Below are 26,254 nucleotides of genomic sequence, written 5' to 3' on the forward strand. Positions count from 1 at the left end.
CTGACATGCATCACTCAAAGGCATTCTGGCCAAAATCCTAAATCTAATTACAGGGAACATCAAAGAAACCTAAACTGAAGGACATTCTGCAAAATAACTGGCTTACATGCTTCACACATTAGAGTCAAGAAAGGTAGAAAGGCTGAGATTAAAAGAGACTAAAGAGATGACAACAAAATGCCATGTGTGCATTTTGGATCCTGGACTGGATCCTAGAGAAGGTAAAATATTTACACAATACTGAGAAACTGGTAACACCTGAATATGGACTATGTATACATTATGTATTACATTACATAATGTAATGGATGAATGTTAAAATTTCCTGCTTCTGGGATCCCTGGGTGGCGCAGCGGTTTGGCGCTTGTCTTTGGCCCAGGGCGCGATCCTGGAGACCCGGGATCGAATCCCACATCAGGCTCCCGGTGCATGGAGCCTGCTTCTCCCTCTGCCTATGTCTCTGCCTCTCTCTCTCTCTGTGACTATCATAAATAAATAAAAATTAAAAAAAAAATTTGAAAAAAAAATAAAATAAAATAAAATTTCCTGCTTCTGATAATAGTACTGTGATTACCATAAGAGAATCTCCTTAAGAAATACACCTACAAAAAAAAAAAAAAAAAAAAAAAAAAAACACCTACATTTACAGGTTTCCAATTTATTATCCAATGATTTAAAAAGAATGATATGCATATATACCTGCATGCACAGACGCATCTCAGAGTATGTGTGTTTGGGGGTGGGTAAAAAGACTGATAAATCAATGAGGCAAAAATATAAACAACTGGCAAATTAATCTGGATAAAAGACATACAAGTATCCTTGTAATTTTTGTTTGGAATTACACCAAAATAAAATTACTGTATAAGAAAAAGAAATCCATTAAGATTCTGAGAGAAGTATTTGGTGACCTCTGAAAAACCATAGTCCCAAAGACAAAGAAAATAAAAGACTTAGCTAGAGGAGAGGTAGTCTGTGACATAAGAGCAGTTTGTAAGAAGGCAACAAGCTTCCCTCTGTAGAAAAGGATATAGCAAGCAATTCAGTTCCTGATCACAACTACATAAAACAGTGACCAAAAAAAGAATTCAAAAGTAAAGAAAATGCTTCTGGGCCGCCTGGATGGCTCAGTTGGTTATGTGTCTGACTCTTGATTTTGATTCAAGTCATGATCTCAAGGTCATGAGATCAAGCCCCACATCAGACTCTGCATCAGGCTCCACTCTGGGTGTGGAGCCTGCTTGGGATTCTCTCTCTCTCTCTCTCTCTGCCCCTTGCCATCCATTCTCTCTTTACAAAAAAAAAAAAAAGCCTCTACTCTTGAAAGTAATATTATACTATACATTAACTGGAATTTAAATAAAAACTCAAGAGGGGGTACCCAGGTGGCACAGTGCATGAGATATAGCCTGGTATCATGGTGTCTGCTTGAGATTCTCTCCTTCTCCCCTTACCCCCTGTCATGCTCTCACCCTTCTCTCTCAAACAAATACAGCTTTTAAAAAAAAACTTGAAACAAAAAGAAAAGAAAAGAAAAGAAAAGAAAAGAAAAGAAAAGAAAAGAAAAGAAAGAAAAGAATGCTCTAAAGGTGATAGAATTCAGATGACAATGACTCAAAGTAATATGCAACTCGTAGTTTAAAATATCAGATACAAGGGAGCCAAATGATTGTTTGAAAAACCTGGGATTTGGGGGCACCTGGCTGGCTCAGTCAGTACAGCATGTGACTCTTGATACTGGGGTTGTAAATTCAAGCCCCACATTGGGTGTAGATTACTTAAAAATAAAATCTTTAAAAAAGAAAAACTTGGAATTTTGCAAAAATGATTCTGTGTAATATGAAAAAAATGATGTTCACTCATGCTTCGGAGTATATGAAAAATTGCAGAGAAAATTTGGACCCCTTGATACCCATGTCACTCTCTCCCTGTAAAACATAGGTCATTAAACTGGCAACTTCAAACCAATAATGATATAAGTGAGCATTCTTGTGGATATGTCTGCATGAATGGAAATGACTGACTTTTGTCATTATGAAAAAAAGAGTATTTTCTACTATAACTATATATATCCTTGTCTGTAGAGACCAGCAGATACTCTTAGGGGAGAATGAAGACAGAGACTGTGATCATTGAAGGCGGTTTTGTCATAAGCTCCTCAGAAAGAAACTTTTCTAAATTAAATCTTTCATGGAATGAATAAAAACAAAACCAACAAACAAAACAAAATAAGCAAAAAGAAGCATCCTACCAAATCTACTTTGAGCAAAACTCTGAAAACTAAAATATGGTTTGGGATTAGGCAGGCACTGTATGGACATCAAGAGGAAGAGCAAATTGTCCCTCAAGGAAAAACTGTCCCTGCTTAAGCAGACTATCTGGGATTTTTAACAGAAATTATGATGTTTACTAAAACAATCAGTTTTCCCTACTCTTATTTTTATTTTTATTTTTATTTAATAAAATAATTTTTATTGGTGTTCAATTTACCAACATACAGAATAACACCCAGTGCTCATCCCGTCAAGTGTCCCCCTCAGTGCCCGTCACCCACTCACCCCCACCCCCCGCCCTCCTCCCCTTCTACCACCCCTAGTTCATTTCCCAGAGTTAGGAGTCTTTATGTTCTGTCTCCCTTTCTGATATTTCCCACACATTTCTTCTCCCTTCCCTTATATTCCCTTTCACTATTATTTATATTCCCCAAATGAATGAGAACATACACTGTCCTTCTCCGATTGACTTACTTCACTCAGCATAATACCCTCCACTTATTTTTATTAAAAAAGTTATGGCATATGATGCATTTGAGGAGTAAAGGAGTAAAGTCTCATATTTATTTGGCTTATTGAAAATAAATAATTTCCTTAAAAATAGAATTATAGGGATCCCTGGGTGGCGCAGCGGTTTGGCGCCTGCCTTTGGCCCAGGGCACGATCCTGGAGACCCGGGATCGAATCCCACGTTGGGCTCCCGGTGCATGGAGCCTGCTTCTCCCTCTGCCTGTGTCTCTGCCTCTCTCTCTCCCTCTCTCTGTGTGTGACTATCATAAATAAAAAAATATATATATATAAAAAATAGAATTATAACTGAATAAGGGGAAAGGTTGCAGTGAAATGTTTTCATTACTTGAAATTCAATTCAAGGAAAGGAAAGGAAATTTAAGGAAAGGAAAGAAACTAGACTTTGATAATTTTTGCTCCACAAAGACTTTTGGAGGGTATGTATGTCTTGACTGCACTTAGAGAAAGGAATTTTGTTTCACCACCTCAACTCTAGGGGCACTAATCTTTGTGGAGCTACAACACTTTATGACTTGGATGCCTTCTTTACCAGTTGTATTAACTTACATAGATTATTTAAATAAATAGTAATGAATTTCAGCAATAATTTGTTTTAAAAACTCAAATTTAGCAACTTTTTTTGAGATAGCTTAAAATATTCTGGGTTGCTACAGACACATAGTTGATGATTTGCTCTTCAACTAATTAATTACATGATCTTGGGCAAGTAATTTAATGTCTCTGAGCCTAAACTACTAGCAGCTAAGTGCAGAGGTTAAACTACATCAGTAATTCCCAAATTTGTATCACTCATATGCCATCATTAAGTTACCTACATCACATCTGAGAATCATATGAAACATCTAATTAACATAATATTTTAAAATAATTTTAGCCTTATCCTATGTAACAAGTCATGCAACTACAAAACTTATAAGATCATCATCTTTCCAACAGACATTAAAATAATATACAACTATTTCAATAAAAAAAACCTTAATCCATATGCCACCCATTATCATCTACCACATTGCAGCATACATATTATAAGATTTTATGGTTATGCCTCACATACAATGATAGCTAAAACTTACAGCCAGTCTCATTATTGACACTTTCACTGTCTACATGATTGTCTTCCTGGCCTTTTTCAACACACAGGGTGTATTGCTATTGACAGACCACTTAATTAATCCCTCTTCAAATTATACGAAACAGAGAAATACATTTTGTTTTAGTTCCTGTAAATCTTATAGGAAAGCATACCTCAAAAAAATAAATAATTTCCTAAAGCAGGTGAATTTTTACCTGAATTCTCAATTGCTTTATGCCGCTTATTTGGAAGAGCCACAGATACATCCTCATAATCAGGGTCAGTTTCTTTGATTGTTCGCTTGATTCCAGACATGATGACATTCGTTCTTCACTGTGAAGTAATAATAAACAACACTGCTTGATGCTAGTATGAATATATGTGCACACAAAAACAAAGGGAAAAATATTACACAATACTGATACTCTTAAGTCTCTGTATAAACACGTACATACCCTTGTTAAAATCAAAAACCTAACTTCAAAAGTTTACTAAAAACAGGAGCGCCTGGGTGGCTCAGTTGGTTAAGCATCCAACTCTTGATTTCAGCTCCAGTCATGATCTCAGGATCATGAGACTGAGCCCAGCATCGGGCTGAGAAGAGAGAGAGACAGCTTGAGGTTCTCTCTCTCCCTCTCCCACTGTTATTCCAATCCCCTCCCCCCATGCCTGCATACACAGGCATGCATGCTCTCTCTCAAATCTTAAAAAAAAAAAAAAGTTTACTAAAAACAAAATCATCATCATCTGTCATAAAGTGTAGGTTTCCCTTTCAAGAGAAAATCTTAACAAGTCAGCACATTGCTTAAACTTTTCAAAAGAAGCCAGGCTTTCACAGAAGGGCACTCAAAAGGAAAGGAAAGAAACTAGACTTTGATGAAAACATGGTAAAGCCCAAATAGCACTTTGGAATTCACAATGCAACCAGCATATTACAAAACATGAGTAATATATATAGTTAAGCTCTTAATAAAAAATTTATCATAAAATCTTCTTTCTGGTACTTACACAGTGCCTACTATATAACAGGTACTCAATAAATATTATTGCTACTGATCACTTATCATTACTCATAAAAAACCCATACATATAGATATATTAAGCAAGTTTGCAATATAGTAAACAAATCCTATGTATACAGGTCTGCAAAAAAAAAACAAAACAATCCCATAAATCTTCTAGATCAGCACTGTCCCGATACATTAACTACCCATATGTGGCTATTTAAAGTTAATTAAATTTTTTTTTAAAATAAATAAATAAATTCAAAATTCACTTACTTTCTGGTACATTTCAATTTTCTCATTTCAGAACTAGCTACATTTCAAGTGTTCAACAGCCATCAGTGGCTAGTAGCTATACTATATTGGACAGTGCAGATACAGAACATTTATATCACTGCAAAAGAGTTCTACTGGACACTGTTGCTCTTCCAAACTATGTTTCATGGAGCACTTATTAATATTTCATGAGTTAGCTTAGGAAATGCTGCCCAGGGATCCCTGGGTGGCGCAGCGGTTTAGCGCCTGCCTTTGGCCCAGGGCACGATCCTGGAGACCTCAGATCGAATCCCACATTGGGCTCCCAGTGCATGGAGCCTGCTTCTCCCTCTGCCTATGTCTCTGCCTCTCTCTCTCTCTCTATCATAAATAAATAAAAATTAAAAAAAAAAAAAAAGGAAATGCTGCCCAAACCAGCGCCGTCCAAAAGATATATAATGTGAGCCAAGTATGGAATTTAAAATTCTCTAGCAACATGTCTCCAAAGGCAAGGGAAACAAAGGCAAAAATTAACTACTGGGACTTCATCATGATAAAAAGCTTTTGCACAGCAAAGGAAATAGTCAGCAAAACCAAAAGACAACCTACAGAAAGGGAGGAGATAATTGCAAATGACACCTCAGATAAAGGGCGAGTATCCAAAACTTATAAAGAAGTTATAGAACTCAACACCCAAAGGAAAAATCAATCAAGAAAATGGGCAGAAGACATAAACATTTTTCCAAAGAAGACATATAAATAGCCAATAGACACATGAAAAAATGCTCAACATCACTTGCCATCAGGGAAATACAAATCAAAACCACCATGAGATATCACTTCACACCAGTTAGAATGGCTAAAATGAACAAGTCAGGAAACAACAGATGTTGGCGAGGATGTGGAGAAAGGGGAACCCTCTTACACTGTTGATGGGAATGCAAACTGGTGCAGCCACTCTAAACATCTGGAAATTCCTCAAAAAGTTGAAAATAGAGTTACCCTACGACCCAGTAACTGCACTACTGGGTATTTGCCTCAAGATACAAATGTAGTGATCCGAAGGGGTACCTGCACCCCAATGTTCATAGCAGCAATTTCCACAATAGCCAAACTATGGAAAGACCCCAGATGTCCATCAATAGATGCATGGATAAGAAGATATGGTGGACTATCAGCATACAATACATACAATGGACTACTACTCAGCCATCAAAAAAGAAAAAGAAATCTTGCTATTTGAAACAATATGGATGGAACTAGGGGATATGCTAAATGAAAGAATGAGAGAAAGACAATTACCAAATGAACTCACTCATATGTGGAATTTAAGAAACAACACAGGATCATAGGGGAAGAGAGGAAAATATAAAGCAAGATGAAATCAGAGAGGGTGACAAAACCATAAGAGACTCCTAATCATAGGAAACAAACTGAGGGTCACTGGAGGGGAAGAAGAGGAGGGCAGGGAGATGGGGTAACTGGGTGATGAACATTAAGGAGGGCATGTGATGTAATGAACACTGGGTATTATACAGGACTGATGAATCACTGACCTCTACCACTGAAACCAATATTACATTTATGTTAACTAAATTTAAATTAAAAATTTTAATTTAAAAACATTTTTTATTTTTAAAGATTTTATTTATTTACTCATGAGAGACACAGAGAGAGAGAGAGAGAGAGAGAGAGAGAGAGAGAGAGAGGCAGAGACCTAGGCAGAGGTAGAAGCAGGCTCCATGCAGGGAGTCTGATGTGGGACTCTGTCCCAGGACCCTGGGATCACAACCTGAGCCAAAGGCAGACGCTCAACCACTGAGCCTGGACTGAGCTCAGGTGCCCCTAAATAAAATCTTTTAAAAAATAAAATTCTCTAGCGGCCACATTCAAAAAGGAAAAAAGGGGGTAGCTGGCTGGCTCAGTCAATAGAGCTTTTGACTCTTGATCTCAGCATCATGAGTTTGAGCTCCACTCCACGTTGGGTGTAGAGATTACTTTAAAAAAAGGGGGGGCAAAAGAAATGGGTGAAATTAATTTTAATAACACTTTTACTTAACCAATGTACTCAAAATATTATCATTCCAACAATGTAATCAATATGAAATTAGCAATAAGATATTTTACAAAAAAAAAAAAGGTATTTTACATTCTTATCTCTGTACTAAGTCTTTAAAATCCAGTGTATAGTTTACACTTAGAGCACATCTCAATTTGGAACAGCCACACTTCAAAGGCTCAGTAACCATCTGTGGCTAGTGACTCCCTTACGAGAAGCGAGGGCCTACTGATACAATATACAGATAATAAGACAGGCTCAGGGTAGTTTATATGTTGTTCCTTAGAACATTAATCTATGACACAGAATAGACAAGAAGAGCTCCTTGATTTCCAAACCTTTGTTCTACCATCTACCACTAAAGGTTATTTACCTAACCAAAGGCAAAAATACACAATATGTATTTGCTTAGGTAATTAGAAGTTCTAAAATAAAATTAATAAAAATGTTAACTCAAAAACGTTTTTATTTAACATTAAAACAGAAATAACAATTTAAAAGTTTCTTGGTTTAGTCCAGTTCTATTACCCATCCCTGAGATAGGCTCACTTAATTCAGCTGGGAGAGAGACCCATTATATAATGATACATATTTAAATCCTAGATCTCAGAGATCATTTTTTCCTATAACTGCTGTGTAATAAGCTCAAATGTTCTAAAAACTCCAGCATTTATAAACATCCAGAACCAAGCCATTTAATGTTTCCTCACCATCATTATGTACCTGCTCTAATTTAGAATATAAATGAGTCTTCATTTTTGTAGAGGCCCGGAATCCAACTGTTATTTTATGTTTCTAAAGAAAGCTTATAAAAAATGAGAGTAATGGGATGCCTGGCTGGCTCAGTTGGTAGAACATGTCACTCTTAATCTCGGGGTCTTGAGTTCAAGTCCCACCTTTGGTATAGACCTTACTAAAAATACTAATAAAATAAAAAATAAAATAAGTTTTCAAGGGGTGCCCAGGTGGCTCAGTTGGTTAAATGTCTGCCTTTGCTTCAGACTGATCCTGCAGTACTGGGATCAAGCCCTATTTTGGGCTCCCTGCTCTGGAAAGACACTGCTTCTCTTTCTCCCTCTGTTGCGCCCCCTGCTTGTGCTCTCTCATGCTCACTCAAATAAATAAATGGATAAAATGTTTTTTAAAATATTAAAAAAAAAAAATGGGGAGTAAGGTCTTGCCTTCCCCAATTGGTCTGCAACGAGTTTTAGACAATCTGAAAAAATCTTGGGCCATTACATAAAGAATACATTCAAAAAAAAAAAAAATCAATAAACCTCATTCCTTCTTCTTTAATGCAGAAGGGAAAAAACATACGTCCTATTCTCCAATAAAACCTAGAATCAGAAGTAGACACATTCTAGCAGATCTCCAAATCTGTTTTTGCACTACACCACTTCCTCAGTGATCACCTGTCTTCTACAGTTTGCCAGAGTCTTATGGGATTATTTGCAAAGATGAGTGAATCCAGCATCACCTTCACTCATCCATTCCATGGACCTCATAATCTGAATATTTTCCTCCTACCTCCCAAGAGTAACAGTAGCTCCTCCACAAGAAGGCTGGGGATCCTTGAAGAAAAGAGTATTTTATTTCACCCTCATTTAAAAGATAAAATAAAACTCTCTTTTGCTCTAAAACTAGGGAAACAGAAGAGAAAAAAAGAAGAATTTGGGTGTAGAGGGGTTGGGATAGAAAAAGAAGAAACCAATGAGTTAACTTGTGCTGTCAAGGTCATTCATAATTCATGCAGCCTTGTAATAAAGCTTTGATATCAACTTTGGGCATAGATTTGAGCTTCTGATAAACAGGTGTAGGAAGATTTAGGTCCATACTGCGACTTTTTAATAACTCAGGTCTGCTTCGGTCTAGCAAAAACACTAAAGTATACACATGCCACATTCAAGTATATGCTAGGAAAGCTGGGAACAACTGCTGAGGTATGCTCTCATCATAATGTAATGAATAAGTGAATGGAATGTGTAACAAATGATCCATGGTCATCTTAAGCTTCAGATTATTGTTTGACTTTCAGATTTATGAAAAGGAAATAAGAACAGTTGTTAGATATTGTTACATTCAACTTTGAAACAAAATGTCCTATTAATCCTCTTTAGGTTTTGAATCAGATAAAACTAATATGAAGATGGTAAATGTGAACTGCTACCAAAAAAAAAAAAGTCCATTACTGTTTATAATTAGTCTGTGAGAAACGATTTTTTCCATATTGTGGGACCAAATCCATATTCAGAAACATGTATAATGCTGATTCCTCTAATTTAAAATTTTTGTCACTGAAACAGACTCATTATAATAAGTAAACAGCTTGGGGCTCCTGGCTGGCTCAGTCAGTGCAGTGTGTGACTCTTGATCTTGGGGCTGTGAGTTCAAGCCTCATACTGGGTGTGGAGCCTATTTAAAATATATATACATGTATAAATAAAATAAAAAGTAAACAACTTCCTGGCAGCGATGACCTCTGCATGAGGAAGAACATCTCCTAGTGAAGACCTCTTCCACCTGTCCCCAGGAGAGAAGAGGAAGCACAGGCAGAAGCGCCTAGAGCGGAGCTCCAACTCTTACTTCACACATGTGTGAAGTGCCCAGGAGGCTACAAAATCACCATCCTGTTCAGCCATGCACAAAAGGTAGTTTTGTGTGTTAGCTGCTCCACTGTCCTTTGCCAGTCTACAGGAGGAAAACAAGGCTTACCGAAGGATGCTCCTTCAGATAGAAGCAGCACCTAAAGCATCCTGAATCAAGATGGGTGGGAAACTATCCCAATGAACAGATTTGGATTTAAAAAAAAAAAGAGGAAACGTTGTCAGAGCACCTGGCTGGCTCAGTCAGTAGAGCATGTGACTCATGGTACTGGGGTTGTGAGTTCAGCCCCATACTGGGCCTAGAACTCACATTTAAAAAAAAAAAAAAAAAAGTAAATACTGTCAATTTAAACCTAAAAAGTAAATTTTCCCCTACAAGTAAGAAAGCAAAAGTACCCAATCATATCCATTCAAATTAACAAGTCAGAGTTTTTGAAAAAAGTTAAAGATCAAAAGCAAAACAAAACCTTGTTCTATTTATACTTTGTAGTGTTCTATACTTTGGAATAAACCTCAAGAAAAAAATAATTTTAAAAGGAAATTGTATAATTAAAAATACAATTATAGGGGCACCTGGGTGGCTCAGTCAGTTAAGAGTCCCACTCTGGATTTTGGCTCAGGTCATGATCTTGGGGTCCTGAGATTGACCCCCATGACCAACCGGCTCCATACTCAGCATGGAGCCTGCTTGTCCTTCTCTCCCTGTGCTTCTCCCCCAGAAAGTAGGCACATGGGCATGCTGTCAAATAAATAAATAAATAAATAAACAAACTTTAAAAAAAACAAAAACAAAAAACAGACTCTGCTCCTCACCTCCTCCACACAGACATGCACATTTTCTCTCCCAAATAAACCTTAAAAAAAAAAAAAAAACTCATCTTGGAAAGTCAAAGAAGCCAGACACATAAGCACATACATAAATGATTCCATTTTTAAAAAATGATTCCATTTATATGAAGTTTTAGAACAGACAATCTATAGTGAAAGAAAAGGTGCTGATGGTGAGGACAGACTGGGAAGAACAAAGGAACTTTTTGGGATGAGAAAATTTATCTTAAGGGTGTGGATCGCATGGGCATATGCAACTGTGAAAACTTATCCAACTCTACAAAAATCTGTGCATTTCACTGAATGTAAACTACACTTCAATTTACATTAGGACTATAAAGATATTTATCTAATCATGTCATCCCCTGTTCAAAATCTGCCAATGACTTTCCATAACACTTAAGAATAAAATCACACTCCTTAACATGACCCACAAGATCTTACATGAATTGAGCCCTGCCTGCCTCATCATCCTTAATCATTAAGATCCAGACACATTGGTCCTTTCTATTCTTCAAATACACCTCAATCTTTCCTTAGGATTTTAGTTTTGTTTAAGTAAGCTATATCCCCAACACGGGGCTTGAACTCACAACTCCAAGATCAAGAATCACACATTCTAAAAAAAAACAAAAACAAAAACAAAAACAAAAAAAAGAATCACACATTCTATCAACCGAGCCAGCCAGGTGCCTCTCCTTAGGATTTCTGGACTTAAGGTTCCCTCTACCTGGAATGCACTTTCCCCAAATTAGCTTTTCTAGACCCCAGCTCAAATGTCTACGTTGTCAAAGAAGGCCTTCCTTAATCATACTATCCAACACAGCTTTCCCTAACTTCCCTTCCAAAGTTCCTGGACACTCTCAATACATTATTTGCTGAATAAGTAAATGAAGGGATAACAGATACGTGTCAAAATACAAATACCCACAGGGAACATAACCACTAGCTTATGGTAACTTTTATCACTCCTGATACTTACAAATCTATTTGATATTTCTACATTTTGAAAGGTATTATAGCTAAATGTTTAAAATAAAGGGATGGGCAAAGTTTGTGTTTATTTTTTTATTTTTTAAAGATTTATTTGTTCATGATAGAGAGAGAGAGAGAGAGAGAAAGGCAGAGACACAGGCAGAGGGGAGAAGCAGGCTCCATGCAGGAAGCCTTATGTGGGACTCGATCCCGGGACTCCAGGATCGCGCCCTGGGCCAAAGGCAGGCGCTAAACCGCTGAGCCACCCAGGGATCTCCCAAAGTTTGTGTTAAAAAAAAATTTTTTTTTAAGTAAGTTCCACAGTGGAGTCCAACGTGGGGTTTGAACTCACAACCCTGAGACCAAGACCTGAGTTGAAATCAAGAGTTGGATGCTTAACGGACTGAGCCACCCAAGTGCTCTGGGATGTGCAAAGTTATAATACACAGATACATGCAAATGAAAAGATAACTGGCATGGCATGATTAGTAACCAACAGGATAATTGAACACCAATAAACTTTAATAATGATTATGTTACTATTAAAGGACACAATCAGGGGATCCCTGGGTGGCTCAGCAGTTTGGTGCCTGCCTTCGGTCCAGGGTGTGTGATCCTGGAGTCCTGAGATCGAGTCCCACATCCGGCTCCCCGCGTGGAGCCTGCTTCTCCCTCTGCCTCTCTCTGTCTGTGTCTCTCATGAATAAATAAATAAAATATTTAAAAATAAATAAATAAATAAAGGACACAATCACAAAGATATGCCATAAACATCGAACATGTTAAAATGTACAAAATAAACCAGAAATACAAGAAAATTTTAAGAAAATCACAATCATTACAGGGGAATTTGAACATGTGTCTCAGAAATTTAAAAGATAAAGAAAACAACAGACAAAAATACCAATAGTATAGATAATGCAATTTACAAGCCAGATTTAACAGCTACATACAAGGGCCTAGCTGGCTCAGTCGGTACAGGGCGTGTCTCTTGAACTCAGGATTGTGACTTCAAGTCCCACACTGGGTGTGGAGCCTGTTTTTAAAAAGTAACAAAAATTTTTTAAAAATTATAGCTACACATCATTCTGAACACAACAGAGAATACTGTTTAAGATTATCTATAAAAAGTCATTAAAATTAAATCAGGGTGTCTGGGTGGCTCAGTCAATTAAGCATCTGGCTTTGGCTCAGGTCACGATCGTGGGACAGAGCCTGGCATCCGGCTCCCTGCTCAATGAGGAGCCTGCTTCTCCCTCTCCTGTTCCCCCTGCTTGTGTTCTCTCACTCTCTGTCATATAATTTGGTAAAATCTTTAAAAAAAATTAAGTCATGAGATGGAATATAAAGTCATAATTATTACAAAACATTCTCTGATCCTAATAAAACTAAATATGAAATCATTAACAAGAATGTTCTATGAAATGGAAAACAAAATACTTTTCTAAATAACTCATGACTCAAAGAGAAATTTAAAATAAGACTTTTAAAATTATCAACAAAAAGAGCACTGTATCTAAACCTATGAAGATGTGGTCAAAATCATCAGTAGAGAAAAATAACAGACCAGTTTTCTTTTGTGAATACAGATAAAAAATATACCCTGCTGGATGGGATTTATAAGATTTTCTTTCTTTATTTGGGTGAGAGAGCTAGCACGCATGCAGGAGCAGGAGGAGGGGCAGAGAGGGAAAGGGAGAAGCAGACACCCTGCTGAGTGTAGAGCTAGATCCCAAGACACTGAGATGATGACCTGAGCTGAAGTCAGACGTTCAAGCCACCCAGAGGACCCCAGTACAGCAGAGTATTAGAAAAACAGAAAAATAACTAGAAGCTTTTCTTATCAGCAATAAGTAACTAGAGATCTAGAAGCAAGGTGACTTGCACTAAATTTGTCTAATGTTGAATCTTTAGGAATCCATTTAATAAATTACATATTGGAAATTAAAATAGCAGCTTTTACCCCAACATCATCCAAGGCTTCCCGAAGACTGCCCAATGTGTATTATAAGAAAAAAAATATCCATTTTGATATCCATTTTTTCTTTTTTTTTTATTTAGATATTTTGAGAAAATTCATTTGGCATGAAGTCCTATCAAAAAAATCAAAATATAAGAGACCCCAGCTGGCTGAGAAGAATCATGATCTTGATCTCAGGGTTGTGAGTTCAAGCCCCACACTGGGTGCAGAGATTACTAAAAAATAAACTTTTTTAAAAAATCAAAATATATTTCAATGTCGATTTAAATTTTTCCTTCTAGGGATCCCTGGGTGGCGCAGCGGTTTGGCGCCTGCCTTTGGCCCAGGGCGCGATCCTGGAGACCCGGGATCGAATCCCACATCGGGCTCCCGGTGCATGGAGCCTGCTTCTCCCTCTGCCTGTGTCTCTGCCTCTCTCTCTCTCTGTGACTATCATAAATAAATAAAAATTAAAAAATTTTAAAAAATAAAAAATAAAAAAATAATAAATAAATAAATTTTTCCTTCTATTTAAAGATTAGTCATTAAACTGTCATCTCCTTGACATAGGTAACTGAAAATATACACTGCTAATTTTCTCACCCAAATCTTGCTTTTTATCACAATACAAGCAATTTAGTGACCTCGTGGCACAATGGTAGCACGTCTGACTCCACAATACAAGCAATCTGAAGTATTGTATTATATGAAAGATTCAGATCAAAGGAAATCTAAAAAGGAGAAGATTCTGTTCTAATTTTAAGCTGGTACTAACAAAAACTCTGTATCCTAATTATTCTAAGCCAGATTTTATATATAAAACCATTTGCATATACTCTCATTTTTGGTCAACATAATCAATGTTTCTTCAACTCATCTGGTATGGGAAAAAAATAGGTCTTTTAAGTAAAAATAGTCAGAATTTCACACTGGACCAGAATGGTGGGGAGCAGGCCAGAGGTGAGTAGTTAGCATCTGACATGGGCTAGTCACAGTACAAGATGTAAGAGCTGAGCAAAACAGAAAAGCTAAATATCTGAGCTCAAAAAAATTGTGCTACTTGGGTACCTGGGGGCCTAGTCAGTTAGTATCCAACTCTTGGTTTTGGCTCAGACCATGATCTCATGGGTTGTGGGATCGAGTCCCATATCAGGCTCTGCACTCAGTCGGAGTATGCTTGAAGATTCTCTCCCTCCCCCCACACTCTCTCTTAAAAAAAATTATTATTATTTAAGTATTATAGATTTCCAGGTCAAAAATACATACTTTCCTATTATAAACAAAATTGCTAAAGACCATACGAGTTGCCATATAAGGTCAGCCCTAGGATCCATTCAGGCCAGTACTTTGTCTCCTATCTACAAAGTAACATGTTAAAGAGTTCAGAATAAAACAGCTATTCTAAATCATCCATGCCACTGCTTCTAGCTGTTAGTGTTAGAACTGGAGAGATGGCCTTACGTTGTTTTACCCTTCCCTTACTCCACCACTTCAACACACCTTCTCTGGACAGAGAGAGAGCTATATATATGAAATGTTTAAGGGTTTTGAGACATTTAAGGTAAATTCTTAAATTGACAGAAGAAAGGAAATAAAGAGGCACCTGCCTAGCTCAGCTAGAGGAGCATGCAACTCTTGATTTCAGAGTCTTGAGTTCAAGCCCCATGTTGGGTATAGACTGCTCAAGTAAATAAACTTTTAAACTTTTCAGACAGAAAGAGGGATGCCTGGGTGGCTCAGTGGTTTAGCGCCTGCCTTTGGTTCAGGGTGTGATCCCAGGATCCGGATGGGATGCCTGGGTGGCTCAGCTGTTGAGTGTCTGCCTTTGGCTCAAGGCATGATCCCGGAGTCTTGGGATCAAGTCCTGCACCAGGCTCTCTGCATGGAGTCTGCTTTTCCTCCCTCTGCCTTTTTCTTTTCTTTTTTTTTTTTTTTTTTTTTAAAGATTTTACTTCTTTATTCATGAGAGACACAGAAAGAGAGAGGCAGAGAGACAGGCAGAGGGAGAAGCATGCTCCATGCAGGGAACCCGATGTGGGACTCAATCCCAGTACTCTAGAACCACGCCCTGAGTTGAAGGCAGATGCGCTTAACCGCTGAGCCTCCCAGGTGTCCCTTCTCCCTCTTCCTATGTCTCTATCTCTGTGTGTCTCTCATGAATAGATAAATAAAATCTTTTAAAATAATAACCTTTTCTTTTCTTAATTTAAATTCAATTAATTAACATTAGTGTATTATTAGTTTCAGAGGTGGAAGTCAATGTCATCAGTCTAACGCCCAGAGCTCACTACATCATGTGCCCTCCTTAATATCTATTATCCAGTTACCCCATCCCCCTATTCCCCCCCCCAAGCAATCCTTAATTTATTGTCTCTTATGGTTTGTCTCACTTTCTGATAACATTTTGTTTTATTTTCCCCTCCCTTCCCCTATGCTGTTTCTTAAATTCCACATGAGTGAAATCATATAACTGTCTTTCTCTGATTGAGTTATTTGCATAATGACTTATTTGCATAATACCCTACCCTTCCATCCAGTAATTTTTTTTCTTTTTTAAAGATTTATTTATTTATTCATTCATGAGAGACACAGAGAGAAACAGAGAGGCAGAGACACAGGCAGAGGGAGAAGCAGGCTCCACACAGGGAGCCCAACGTGGGACTTGATCCTAGGTCTCCAGGATCATGCCCTGGGCCAAAGGCAGACGCTAAACCACTGAGCCACCCAGGGATCCCCAATTTTTTTTTAAAATCATATAAAATAACAGTGACGGGGTACCTGGCTGGTTCAGTGGATGGAGTGTGCAAGTCCTTTTTTTTTTTAATGTATTTATTCAGTGAGAGCAAGAGCATGCAGGGGGAAAGGGAGAGCCACAGAAGAGAGACCCTTAAGCAGACTCCATGCTGAGCATTGAGCTCAACACAGGGTTCAACCTCACAACCCTGAGATCACAACCTGAGCTGAAACCAAGAGTCAGAGGAAGGTACAACTCTTGATCTCAACATTGTGTAGGTTCAAGTCCCACACTGGGTATAGAAATTATTTAAGATTAAATCTTTAAGGGACCCCTGGGTGGCGCAGCGGTTTGGCCGCCTGCCTTTGGCCCAGGGCGCGATCCTGGAGACCCGGGATCGAATCCCACATCGGGCTCCCGGTGCATGGAGCCTGCTTCTCCCTCTGCCTGTGTCTTTGCCTCTCTCTCCCTCTGTGACTATCATACATAAATAAATAAAAATTAAAAAAAATAAATAAATCTTTAAAAAAATGATAAACCCAATATATATTAACCTTAAGTCTATTTACAGATTATCCCTTCCAAAGTATGTGAGTACATGCTATATGTACATTTACAAGGTGGCAGGAAGTCAACTGGGTAATCAACATTAGGAAGGTTAATTTGGGGTGGGGAGGGCACAGATTAGTAATACTTTTAAATTTTAGTTTATCCTAAAATATTTCAGATATTCAAAAAGTAAAAAAGGATCAGTTAGGGGATTAAAAGACATTTTTAAAAGTATCTGCCTTTGGCTCAGGTCATGATTCCAGAGTCCTGGGATTGAGCCCCACATCATGTGGGGAGTCTGCTTCTCCCCCTCTCTCTCTCTGCTTCTCCCCACCTCAAGCTCTCTCTCCCATGTGTGCTCACTCTCTCTCTCTCAAATGAACAAAATCTTTTAAAAAAATATATACTTCCTTATATGCACTAGGAAATATGTTAAGATTATTTTTATTTAAGAGAGCGCAAGCAAGAGCAAGAGACAGCACAAGACAGCATGAGCATGGGGTAGAGAGAGATGCAGACTCTCTGGTAAGCAGGGAGCCCAACACGGAGCTCAAGGCCAGGATCATGACCTGAGCTGAAAGCATACACTTAACTGACTGAGCCACCCAGGTGCCCAGTATATAGGATGTTTTAAAACTAAAATGTAAATAAAGAAATTATGGGGGACACCTGGGTGGCTCAGTGGTCGGGCATCTGTCTGCCTTTGGCTCAGGGCATGATCCCAGAGTCCCGGGATCAAGTCCCACATCAGGCTCTCTGCATGGAGCCTGCTTCTCTCCCTTCCTATGTCTCTGCCTCTATCTGTGTGTGTGTCTCATGAATAAATAAATAAAATCTTTTTTAAAAAATTATGTACATTCATGGAATGGATACATCAGTTCCACTACAATGTAACATATACATTCCTAAAAATCACCATGCTGTATAAAACTGCATAATAAAAACCACAAAGCATCAGGAAAATCGGGTTAAGGACACAACATTCAAAAATGTGACATAAAAAAAAGGTAATCTAATAAAAATAGTAGCACAATTTTACACATTAAATGGTAATGAAATACATAAATGCTACAATAAATATGGCAGTTCACCTTGAAAAAGACCTCAAGTTTGCCTGGCAATGTGGGCACTAAAAGGTTACAGCTTGTATGTTACCATGAAGTGACAAAAGGAGGTAATCTGAAATCAAAATTGTAGTGCCAGGGCAGTCTGGGTGGCTCAGCGGTTTAGTGGGTGGCTCGGAGGTTTAGCGCCGCCTTCAGCCCAGGGTGTGATCCTGGAGTCCTGGGATCGAGTCCCACATCGGGCTCCCTGCATGGCGCCTGCTTCTCCCTCTGCCTATGTCTCTGCCTCTCTCTCTCTCTCTCTCATGAATAAATAAAATCTTTTTTAAAAATTATAAAAAAAAGTTGTAGCACCAGATGTGGCTCATAAGAGAGAAGTAAGCAAGCTGAGGTAGGTAGCAGAATGATAGCTGCCAGGCGTGTGCAGCTGTGTAATCCTTTCTGTGGCTCAGTTCAGCAAAGTGCAGTTTTCTGCATTCACCTAACATTTCTTGCAGACAAAATCTTAAGAGCAAATGTGGAATTCACATTATAATCAAATAGCTCCCTAATAGATTAACTGCACTAGAACAAATTCATGGTTTCTTAAAGCAATACTGACTGTACTACTGTAATCTGTAATGCAGCCATGATAAGGAATGTGCTGATATGATAAATAAAATCCTTAAAAAAAAAAAAAATGGGACGCCTAGGTGGCTCAGCAGTTTAGCACCTGCCTTTGTTTTTTTTTTTTGTTTGTTTTGTTTTTTTAAAGATTTATTTATTTATTCAGAGAGAGCAAAAGAGAGGCAGAGACACAGCAGAGAGAGAGAGGCAGGCTCCATGCAGGGAGCCCGACATGGGACTCGATCCCAGGTCTCCAGGATCACACCCCAGGCTGCAGGCTGGGCACTAAACCGCTGCGCCACCGGGGCTGCCCTAGCACCTGCCCTTGGCCCAGGGTGTGATCCTGGGGTCCCAGGATCGAGTCGCACAACAGGTTCCCTGCAATAGAGCCTGCTTCTCCCTCTGCCTGTGTCTCTGCCTCTGTCTGTCTCTCATGAATAAATAAAATTAAAAAAAAAAAAGAATGTGCTGATATGAAGTACCTCCAAATTAAACTGTGAAATGAAAAAAAGCAAGGTGCAGAATAATATGTATATTTTGATTCCTTCTGTGTAAACTAGAGATGGAAAAAAATTAAAAATTCTGGTATACGCTCGTGTAGGCCTGGAAGAAAAGATTAAAAAATGATTAACAATCGTTGCTCCTGGGTAGTGATTTTGCCTTTTATGTTATTCCTGACTACAACATTTGAACTTTCTAAAACATGTTCATGCATTACTTTAGGGAGGAAAATGTCAAAAGGACTAATCTGTGAGATGGAATATAGTTTTACCCTGCTATCTTAAAGTGCAGCATTCCTACAAAAACTTTCCTAACTTGAAATGGTGTATCCCCTACTTTCTGAAATTTCACATTACACTACCTCACTTTTTCAAAAGACCTATATCAGTACCTGTTTTCCTTAAATCAAAATCAGAAGAGGATTTTTGCTCTTATGCAAAAGCCATGAGCATCTTTCTTTATAAAACCAAAGTGGCATAATATGAACTTTCAGAAAGCGGGGGATACCTATATAGGGGTCTTTATGTCTCTGTTTTCTTCTTCACTAAATGTTCACAAGAACACAACTACATAGTGTGGAACAACAAACTCTCATACATTGCTGTTGGGAATATAAAGAGGTACAACCACTTTGGGTACTACTTTGGAAAACAGTTTGGCAGTGTCTTAAAAAGTTAAAGATACCCTACAACATGACCCAGCCATTCCATTCCTATATATCTACCCAAAAGAAATAAAAGCATATGTCCTTACAAAAACTTGTAAGCACATGTTCACAGCAACTTTATTTGCAGTAGTCAAAAACCAGAAATAATCTAAATGTCCATTAACAGGTGAATGGATAAACAAATTGTAATATATCCATACATACAATATTCATCAATAAAAAGGAATGAACTGATACATGGAGCAACATGAGTTAATCTCAAAACAATGCTGAGTGAAAGAAGCCAGTTTACGTATATACTATAATCATTCCATTTATATAAAATGCGAACTAGTTTACATTGACAGAAAGCTCATCACAGGTTGCCAGAGGAAGGACAATGACAGGAAGAGGGAGAAGGAGTAAAAGGAGCATAAGAAAAATTTGTGGGATGTTTACTATTTTGATTGTGGTGATGGTTTCATAGGTGTATAAATCTGTTGAAACTTCTGAAATTGCCTACTTTGTGCAGTTTGTAGATGCCAACTGTACCTCAATGACACTGTTTAAAAACACACACAAGGGCAGTCCGGGTGGCTCAGCAGTTTAGCACCTGCCTTTGGCCCAGGGCGTGATCCTGGAGACTCGGGATCGAGTCCCACGTCAGGCTTCCCGCATGGAGCCTGCTTCTCCCTCTGCCTATGTCTCTGCTTCGCTCTGTCTCTCAAGAATAAATAACACACACACACACACACACACACACACAACTGGGGCACCTGGGTGGCTCAGTTGGTTGAGCATCTGACTCTTGGTTTCGGTTCAGGTTGTAATCTAAGGGTCCTGACATCGAGTCCCGCACTGGCTCTGCACTCAGCACGGAGTCAGCTGGCAATTCTCCCTCCCCCTTTACCATTCTCCCCTGATCCCTGCATGCTCGGGCTCTCTCTCTCTCTCTCTCTCCCTCTCTAATAAATAAAATCTTTAAAAATAACACACACACCCCCATTGAATAGTCTGCACAAAAAACATATAAAGAATACACAATAGGAACTCTCATACTTGTTGGTGGAAATGTAAAATGGCGCAGCTGCTGCGGAAAAGCTTGGCAATTCCTTAAAAAGTTAAACAGAATCAGGGTGCCTGACTGGCTCTGAGGGAAGAGCTTGAAATTCTTGATATCAGGATTCTGAGTTTACTAAACCCTGAGTTGGGTGTAGAGATTACAAACAAAACAAAACAAAAAACCCAGACTAAACTTAAAAAAAAAAAAAAGTTAAACCAATTTACTATATGACCTAGCCATTCTACTCCTAGGTATATATCCAAGAGAACTAAAATGATATGTCAACATAAAAACTTACATGTAAATGTTCATTTAACAGTATTAGTCACCATAGCGGAAAAGTATAAACAATTACCAACTGATGACTAGACAAAATGTGACATATTCATACAAGAGATTATTATTAAGTGATAAAAACTAGGTACTGGGCAGCCCCGGTGGCACAGCGGTTTGGCGCCGCCTGCGGCCCGGGGTGTGATCCTGGAGACCCAGGATCGAGTTCCATGTGGGGCTCCCTGCATGGAGCCTGCTTCTCCCTCTGCCTGTGTCTCTGCCTCTCTCTCTCTCTGTTTCTCTCATGAATAAATAAAATCTTTAAAAATAATAATAAATTTTAAAAAAAGAAAAAAAAAAACTAGGTACTGACACATGCTACACCACAGGTGGACTGAGCATGCTAACTGAAAGAAACCAGATACTAAAGGCCACATGTTATTTGATTCACAATTATATGAAATGTACTTGCAAATCCACAGACACAAAAAGTGGCTGCCGAGGGACAGGGGGAACCAGAACTGACTGTTAACAGGTATTGGTTTCTTTTTCTGGGGTGATGGAAATATTTTGGAATTAGATGGTAGAAATGGTTACATAACCTTGTGAATATACTAAAACCCACAGAATTATACACTTTAGAATGATGAATTTTACATTATGCAAATTAATCTCAATTTTAAAAAGTAAACACACTCTTGGAGTGCCTAGGTGCCATAGCTGGTTGAGCGTCGGACTCTCGGTTTCGGTTGGAGTGGTGATCTCAGGGTCATGAGACTGAGCCCCACCGTGGGTCAGCGATCAACGGAGAGTCTGTTTAAGACTCACTCTCGGGGATCCCTGGGTGGCTCAGCGGTTTCGTGCCTGCCTTTGGCCCAGGGCGCGATCCTGGAATCCCGGGATCAAGTCCCACATAGGGCTCCTGGCATGGAGCCTGCTTCTCCCTCTGCCTGTGTCTCTGCCTCTCTCTATGTCTATCATAATTAAATAAAAATAAATCTTTAAAAAAAAAAAAAAAAGACTCCCTCTCCCTCTGCCTCTCACCCCTGGCCCTGGTGCTCATGTACTCTCTCTCTAAATAAATAAATCTTAAAAAAACAAACAAACAAACAAAAAGCATACACACTCTAGGGGAACCTGGGAAGCACAGTCAGTTGGGCATCTGACTCTTGGTTTCTGCTGGAGCCATGATCTCTGGGTCTTGGGATGGGGTCCTGTGTCAGTGTGCTTGGGTTTCTGTCTCTCTCCCTCTCCCTCTCACTGCTTATGCATGCATACGCATTCTCTCTCATATAAATACACAAATCTTAAAAAAATAGTACACACACTCTCAAACTTTTTTTTTTTTTAAGATTTTATTCCTTTATTTTAGAGAGAGCGAGTCAGACAGCATGAGTAACAGGGGCAGGGGAAGAGGGAGAGAGAATCTCAATCTCCATGCTAAATGAATGTAGAGCTGGACCCAGGGCTTGATTCTACGACCCTGAGATCATGACCTGAGCAGAAACCAAAGGTCAGACGCTTAACCCTCTGAGCCACCCAGATGCCCCTCAAACTAATTTTTAAGAAACAAAATAGGTAACAATCACCAATGTAGCCACATAACTAAATGAATAAACATACAAATCAAGCTGAAGCACCCCTTGGCATTCTCCTCACCTCCTTCACTATCAACACATAACAGGTCTCCTCCCACACACACACACACTCATAGCTCATTATTCAGATAAACAGAATAAACAATCCCTGGCTGGAGAACTAGTTCTTCTACCTCTCTGTCTACAGTCATCAAAGTTCGCATGCCTGAACACAATTACCTTTCAACGGATTCGTATTTCACCTCTACCTTCTCTCTTGCTTACTGAAATGCTATTCATTCATCTTTCAAAAACCAAATCAAATTCCAACTCATCCACGAAGTGCTCTCCATTCTTCAAAACTTTTTCCAACTGACAGAACAGATGTTATAGAGACAATTCATAAGTCTTCTATGAGGGAAAAATGCACTGACTCTCACCCTCTATTCGGTAGCAGTGTGAAAAATAGGGTAAGAGGGGCAGGATTAAAGGTAGGGAGATGGGGGTGAATTCAAGGATTGGCAGTGAAAATTCAAATACAAATCTCTGGTTAAATAAGAAGAAAATCCTCTTTATCAGAATCTATCCTAAGAAATTGCTCTCAACTTGTCATATGTGGGCTGCACTTACAGATCTACAATTAGCTTTCCTCTTCCTATATATTTTATACATGACTGGAAGCAGTCTATAGCAAATTATAGTGTATCCAATGAATGAATTTTAATACGGAGGGATATGAGTTTATATGTGGAAAACTCTAAAGATCCCACAAAAAAAAATCTGTAGAAATAAATGAATTCAGCAAAGTAGCAAGATAGTCAACACACAAAAATCAGTTGCATTTCTATACACAGTGAAAAATCTGAAAAGAAAATTCAAAAACAGTTCCATTTATAATAGCATCAATGAATAAAATACAGTTGACCTTTCTTTTCTTTTCTTTTTTTTTAAGATTTTATTTATTCACTCATGAGAGGCACAGAGAGAGAGGCAGAGACACAGGCAGAAGGAGAAGCAGGCTCCACGCAGGGAGCCGGACCCGACACAGGACTCGATCCTAGGTCTCCAGGATCACGCTCTGGGCCAAAGGCGGCACCAACAGCGAGGCAGAGGCACTGGGGCTGCCCACAGTTAACCTTTCAACAATGCAGGAATTGGGGGCACCAACTACCCACAGTCAAACATCTATGTATAACTTTTGACTCCCCCAAAACTTAACTACTAATAGCCTCTGTTGAGGCTTTACCAATAATAGAAACAATTAACAAATATTCTGTAGATTATATGTATTATATATTGTATTCTTACAATAAAATAAGGTAGAGAAAATATTAAAATCATGAAGAGTAAATACATTTACAGTACTGCATCAAAAAATTCTGCACAAAAAAAAAAAAAAAATTCTGCATATTGGGATCCCTGGGTGGCTCAGGGTTTAGCGCCTGCCTTCGGCCCAAGGCATAATCCTGGGGTCCCGGGATCAAGTCCCACATCGGGCATCCTGCATGGAGCCTGCTTCTGCCTTTGCCTGTGTCTCTGCCTCTTTCAGTCTCTCATGAATAAACAAATAAAATCTTAAAAAAAAAAATTCTGCATATTAAATGTTTCCACACAATTCAAACCTGTGTGGTTCAAGGGTCAACTGCATTTGGGAATTAACTTAACCAAAGAGGTCAAAGACCTATACAATGAAAACTACAAAACACTGTTGAAAGAAATTAAAAACAGTATAACTAAATGGAAACACATCTCATATTAACAGAGTGGAAAATACTGTTTAAAAGTCAGTACTACCCAAAGCCATCTATAGATTTGATGCAATCCCCACCACAATTCCAATGACATTTTTTCACAGAAATAGAAAAACTCATCCTAAAATTCTTATAGAATTTCAAAGGACCCTAACCAAAACAATCTTGAAAAAGAACAAAACTGAAGGACTCATACTCCCTGATTCCAAAAGGTACTAGACGCTACAGTAATCAAAACAGCGTGGTACTGCTGCCATGAACAGAAATATACAGACCAGTGGAACAGAACAGAGCCCAGAAATAAAGCTTTGCACAGATGGCCAAGTTATTTTTGACAAGGGTGTCAAAACTATTCAATTAAGAAAGGACAACGGGATCCCTGGGTGGCGCAGCAGTTTGGCGCCTGCCTTTGGCCCAGGGCGCGATCCTGGAGACTCAGGATCGAATCCCACGTCAGGCTCCCAGTGCATGGAGCCTGCTTCTCCCTCTGCCTATGTCTCTGCCTCTCTCTCTCCCTCACTGTGTGCCTATCATAAATAAATAAAATTAAATTAAAAAAAAAAAAAAGAAAAAGAAAGGACAGGGATGCCTGGGTGGCTCAGCGGTTGAGCATCTGCCTTTGGATCAGGATGTGATCCCGGAGTCCCAGAATCAAGTCCCACATCGGGCTTCCTGCATGGAGCCTGCTCCTCCCTCTGTCTATGTTTCTGCCTTCCTCTCTCTCTCATGAATAAATAAATAAAATCTTAAAAAAAAAAAAAAAAGAAAAGAAAAGAAAAGAAAAGAAAAGAAAAGAAAAGAAAAGAAAAGAAAAGAAAAGAAAAGAAAAGAAAAGGACAGTTTTGGGGAGGCCTGGGTGGCCCAGCAGTTAACTCCTGCCTTCGGCCCCGGGCGTGATCCTGGAGTCCCGGGATCCAGTCTCAAATCAGGTTCCCTGCGTGGAGCCTGCTTCTTTCTCTGCCTATGTCTCTCATGAATAAATAAATAAAATCTTTAAAAAAAAAAAAAAAAAAGACAGTTTTTTTAACAAATGATGTTGGAAAAATTGAATATCTACATGCAAAAGAATGAAGCTGGATTCTTATGTAACAACATTTACAAAAATTAACTCAAAATGTACCAAAGACTTAAATGTAAGACTGAAAATAATAAAACTCCTTGACAACATTGGATTTACAAAGATTTCTTAGATATGACACCAAATGCATAGGTAATAAAAATAAATTGGACATCATGACAATTTTAAAATTTTGTGCATCAAAAGATACTATCAACAGTAAAAATGCAACTCACAAGAGAAAATATTTGCAAATCATATTCAATAAGGGATTCATACCCAGAACATAGAGAACTCCTAAAACTCAAAGCAACCAAAAACTCTGACTCAAAGTAGGCAAAATATTTAAATAAACATTTCTCCAATGATATATAAATGACCAAATAAGCACTTGAAAAGATGCTCAACATCACTAATATTAGGGAAGTACAAATCAAAACCACAGTGAGGGGCGCCTGGGTGGCTCAGTCGGTTAAGCATCTGCCTCAGGTCATGACCCTCAGGATGAGCCCCATGTCCGGCTCCCGGCTTAGCAGGGAGTCTGCTTCTCCTTCTCCCACTGCCCCCACCTCTGCTCATGCGTGCTCTCTCTCTCCCTCTCAAATAAATAAAATCTTTCAAAAAAAAAAAAAATACCCCACACAGGGAGATTATAACCTCACACCCTTTAGGATGGCTATCAAAAAAAGAAAGAATCAGAAAACAAGTGTTGGTGAGGATGTGAAGAAACTGGAACCTTTGTACAATGTTGGAGGGAATACATGTGCAAGCCCCTATGGCAAACAGTGGCAGTTCCTCAAAAAACTAAAAACAGATTTACTGTACGATCTAACAATTCTACTTCTAAATCCATATATACTGAAAAAACTAAAA

General features: G+C 38.6%; 1 protein-coding gene across 1 annotated transcript in view; it reads right to left on the reverse strand.

Moving 5' to 3' along the window:
• The window catches only part of YEATS2 (YEATS domain containing 2), a 120,566-nt gene that overhangs the window by 89,649 nt on the left and 4,663 nt on the right, over positions 1–26,254 (reverse strand). Inside the window, exon 2 of the mRNA XM_041731650.1 lies at positions 4,092–4,209. Coding sequence (XP_041587584.1) covers positions 4,092–4,191 — 100 coding nt within the window. The 5' untranslated portion in view covers positions 4,192–4,209. The remainder of the gene's footprint in view (positions 1–4,091; positions 4,210–26,254) is intronic.

This window comes from Vulpes lagopus, chromosome 17 (assembly GCF_018345385.1).
Source record: "Vulpes lagopus strain Blue_001 chromosome 17, ASM1834538v1, whole genome shotgun sequence".
NCBI classification, from domain to species: domain Eukaryota; kingdom Metazoa; phylum Chordata; class Mammalia; order Carnivora; family Canidae; genus Vulpes; species Vulpes lagopus.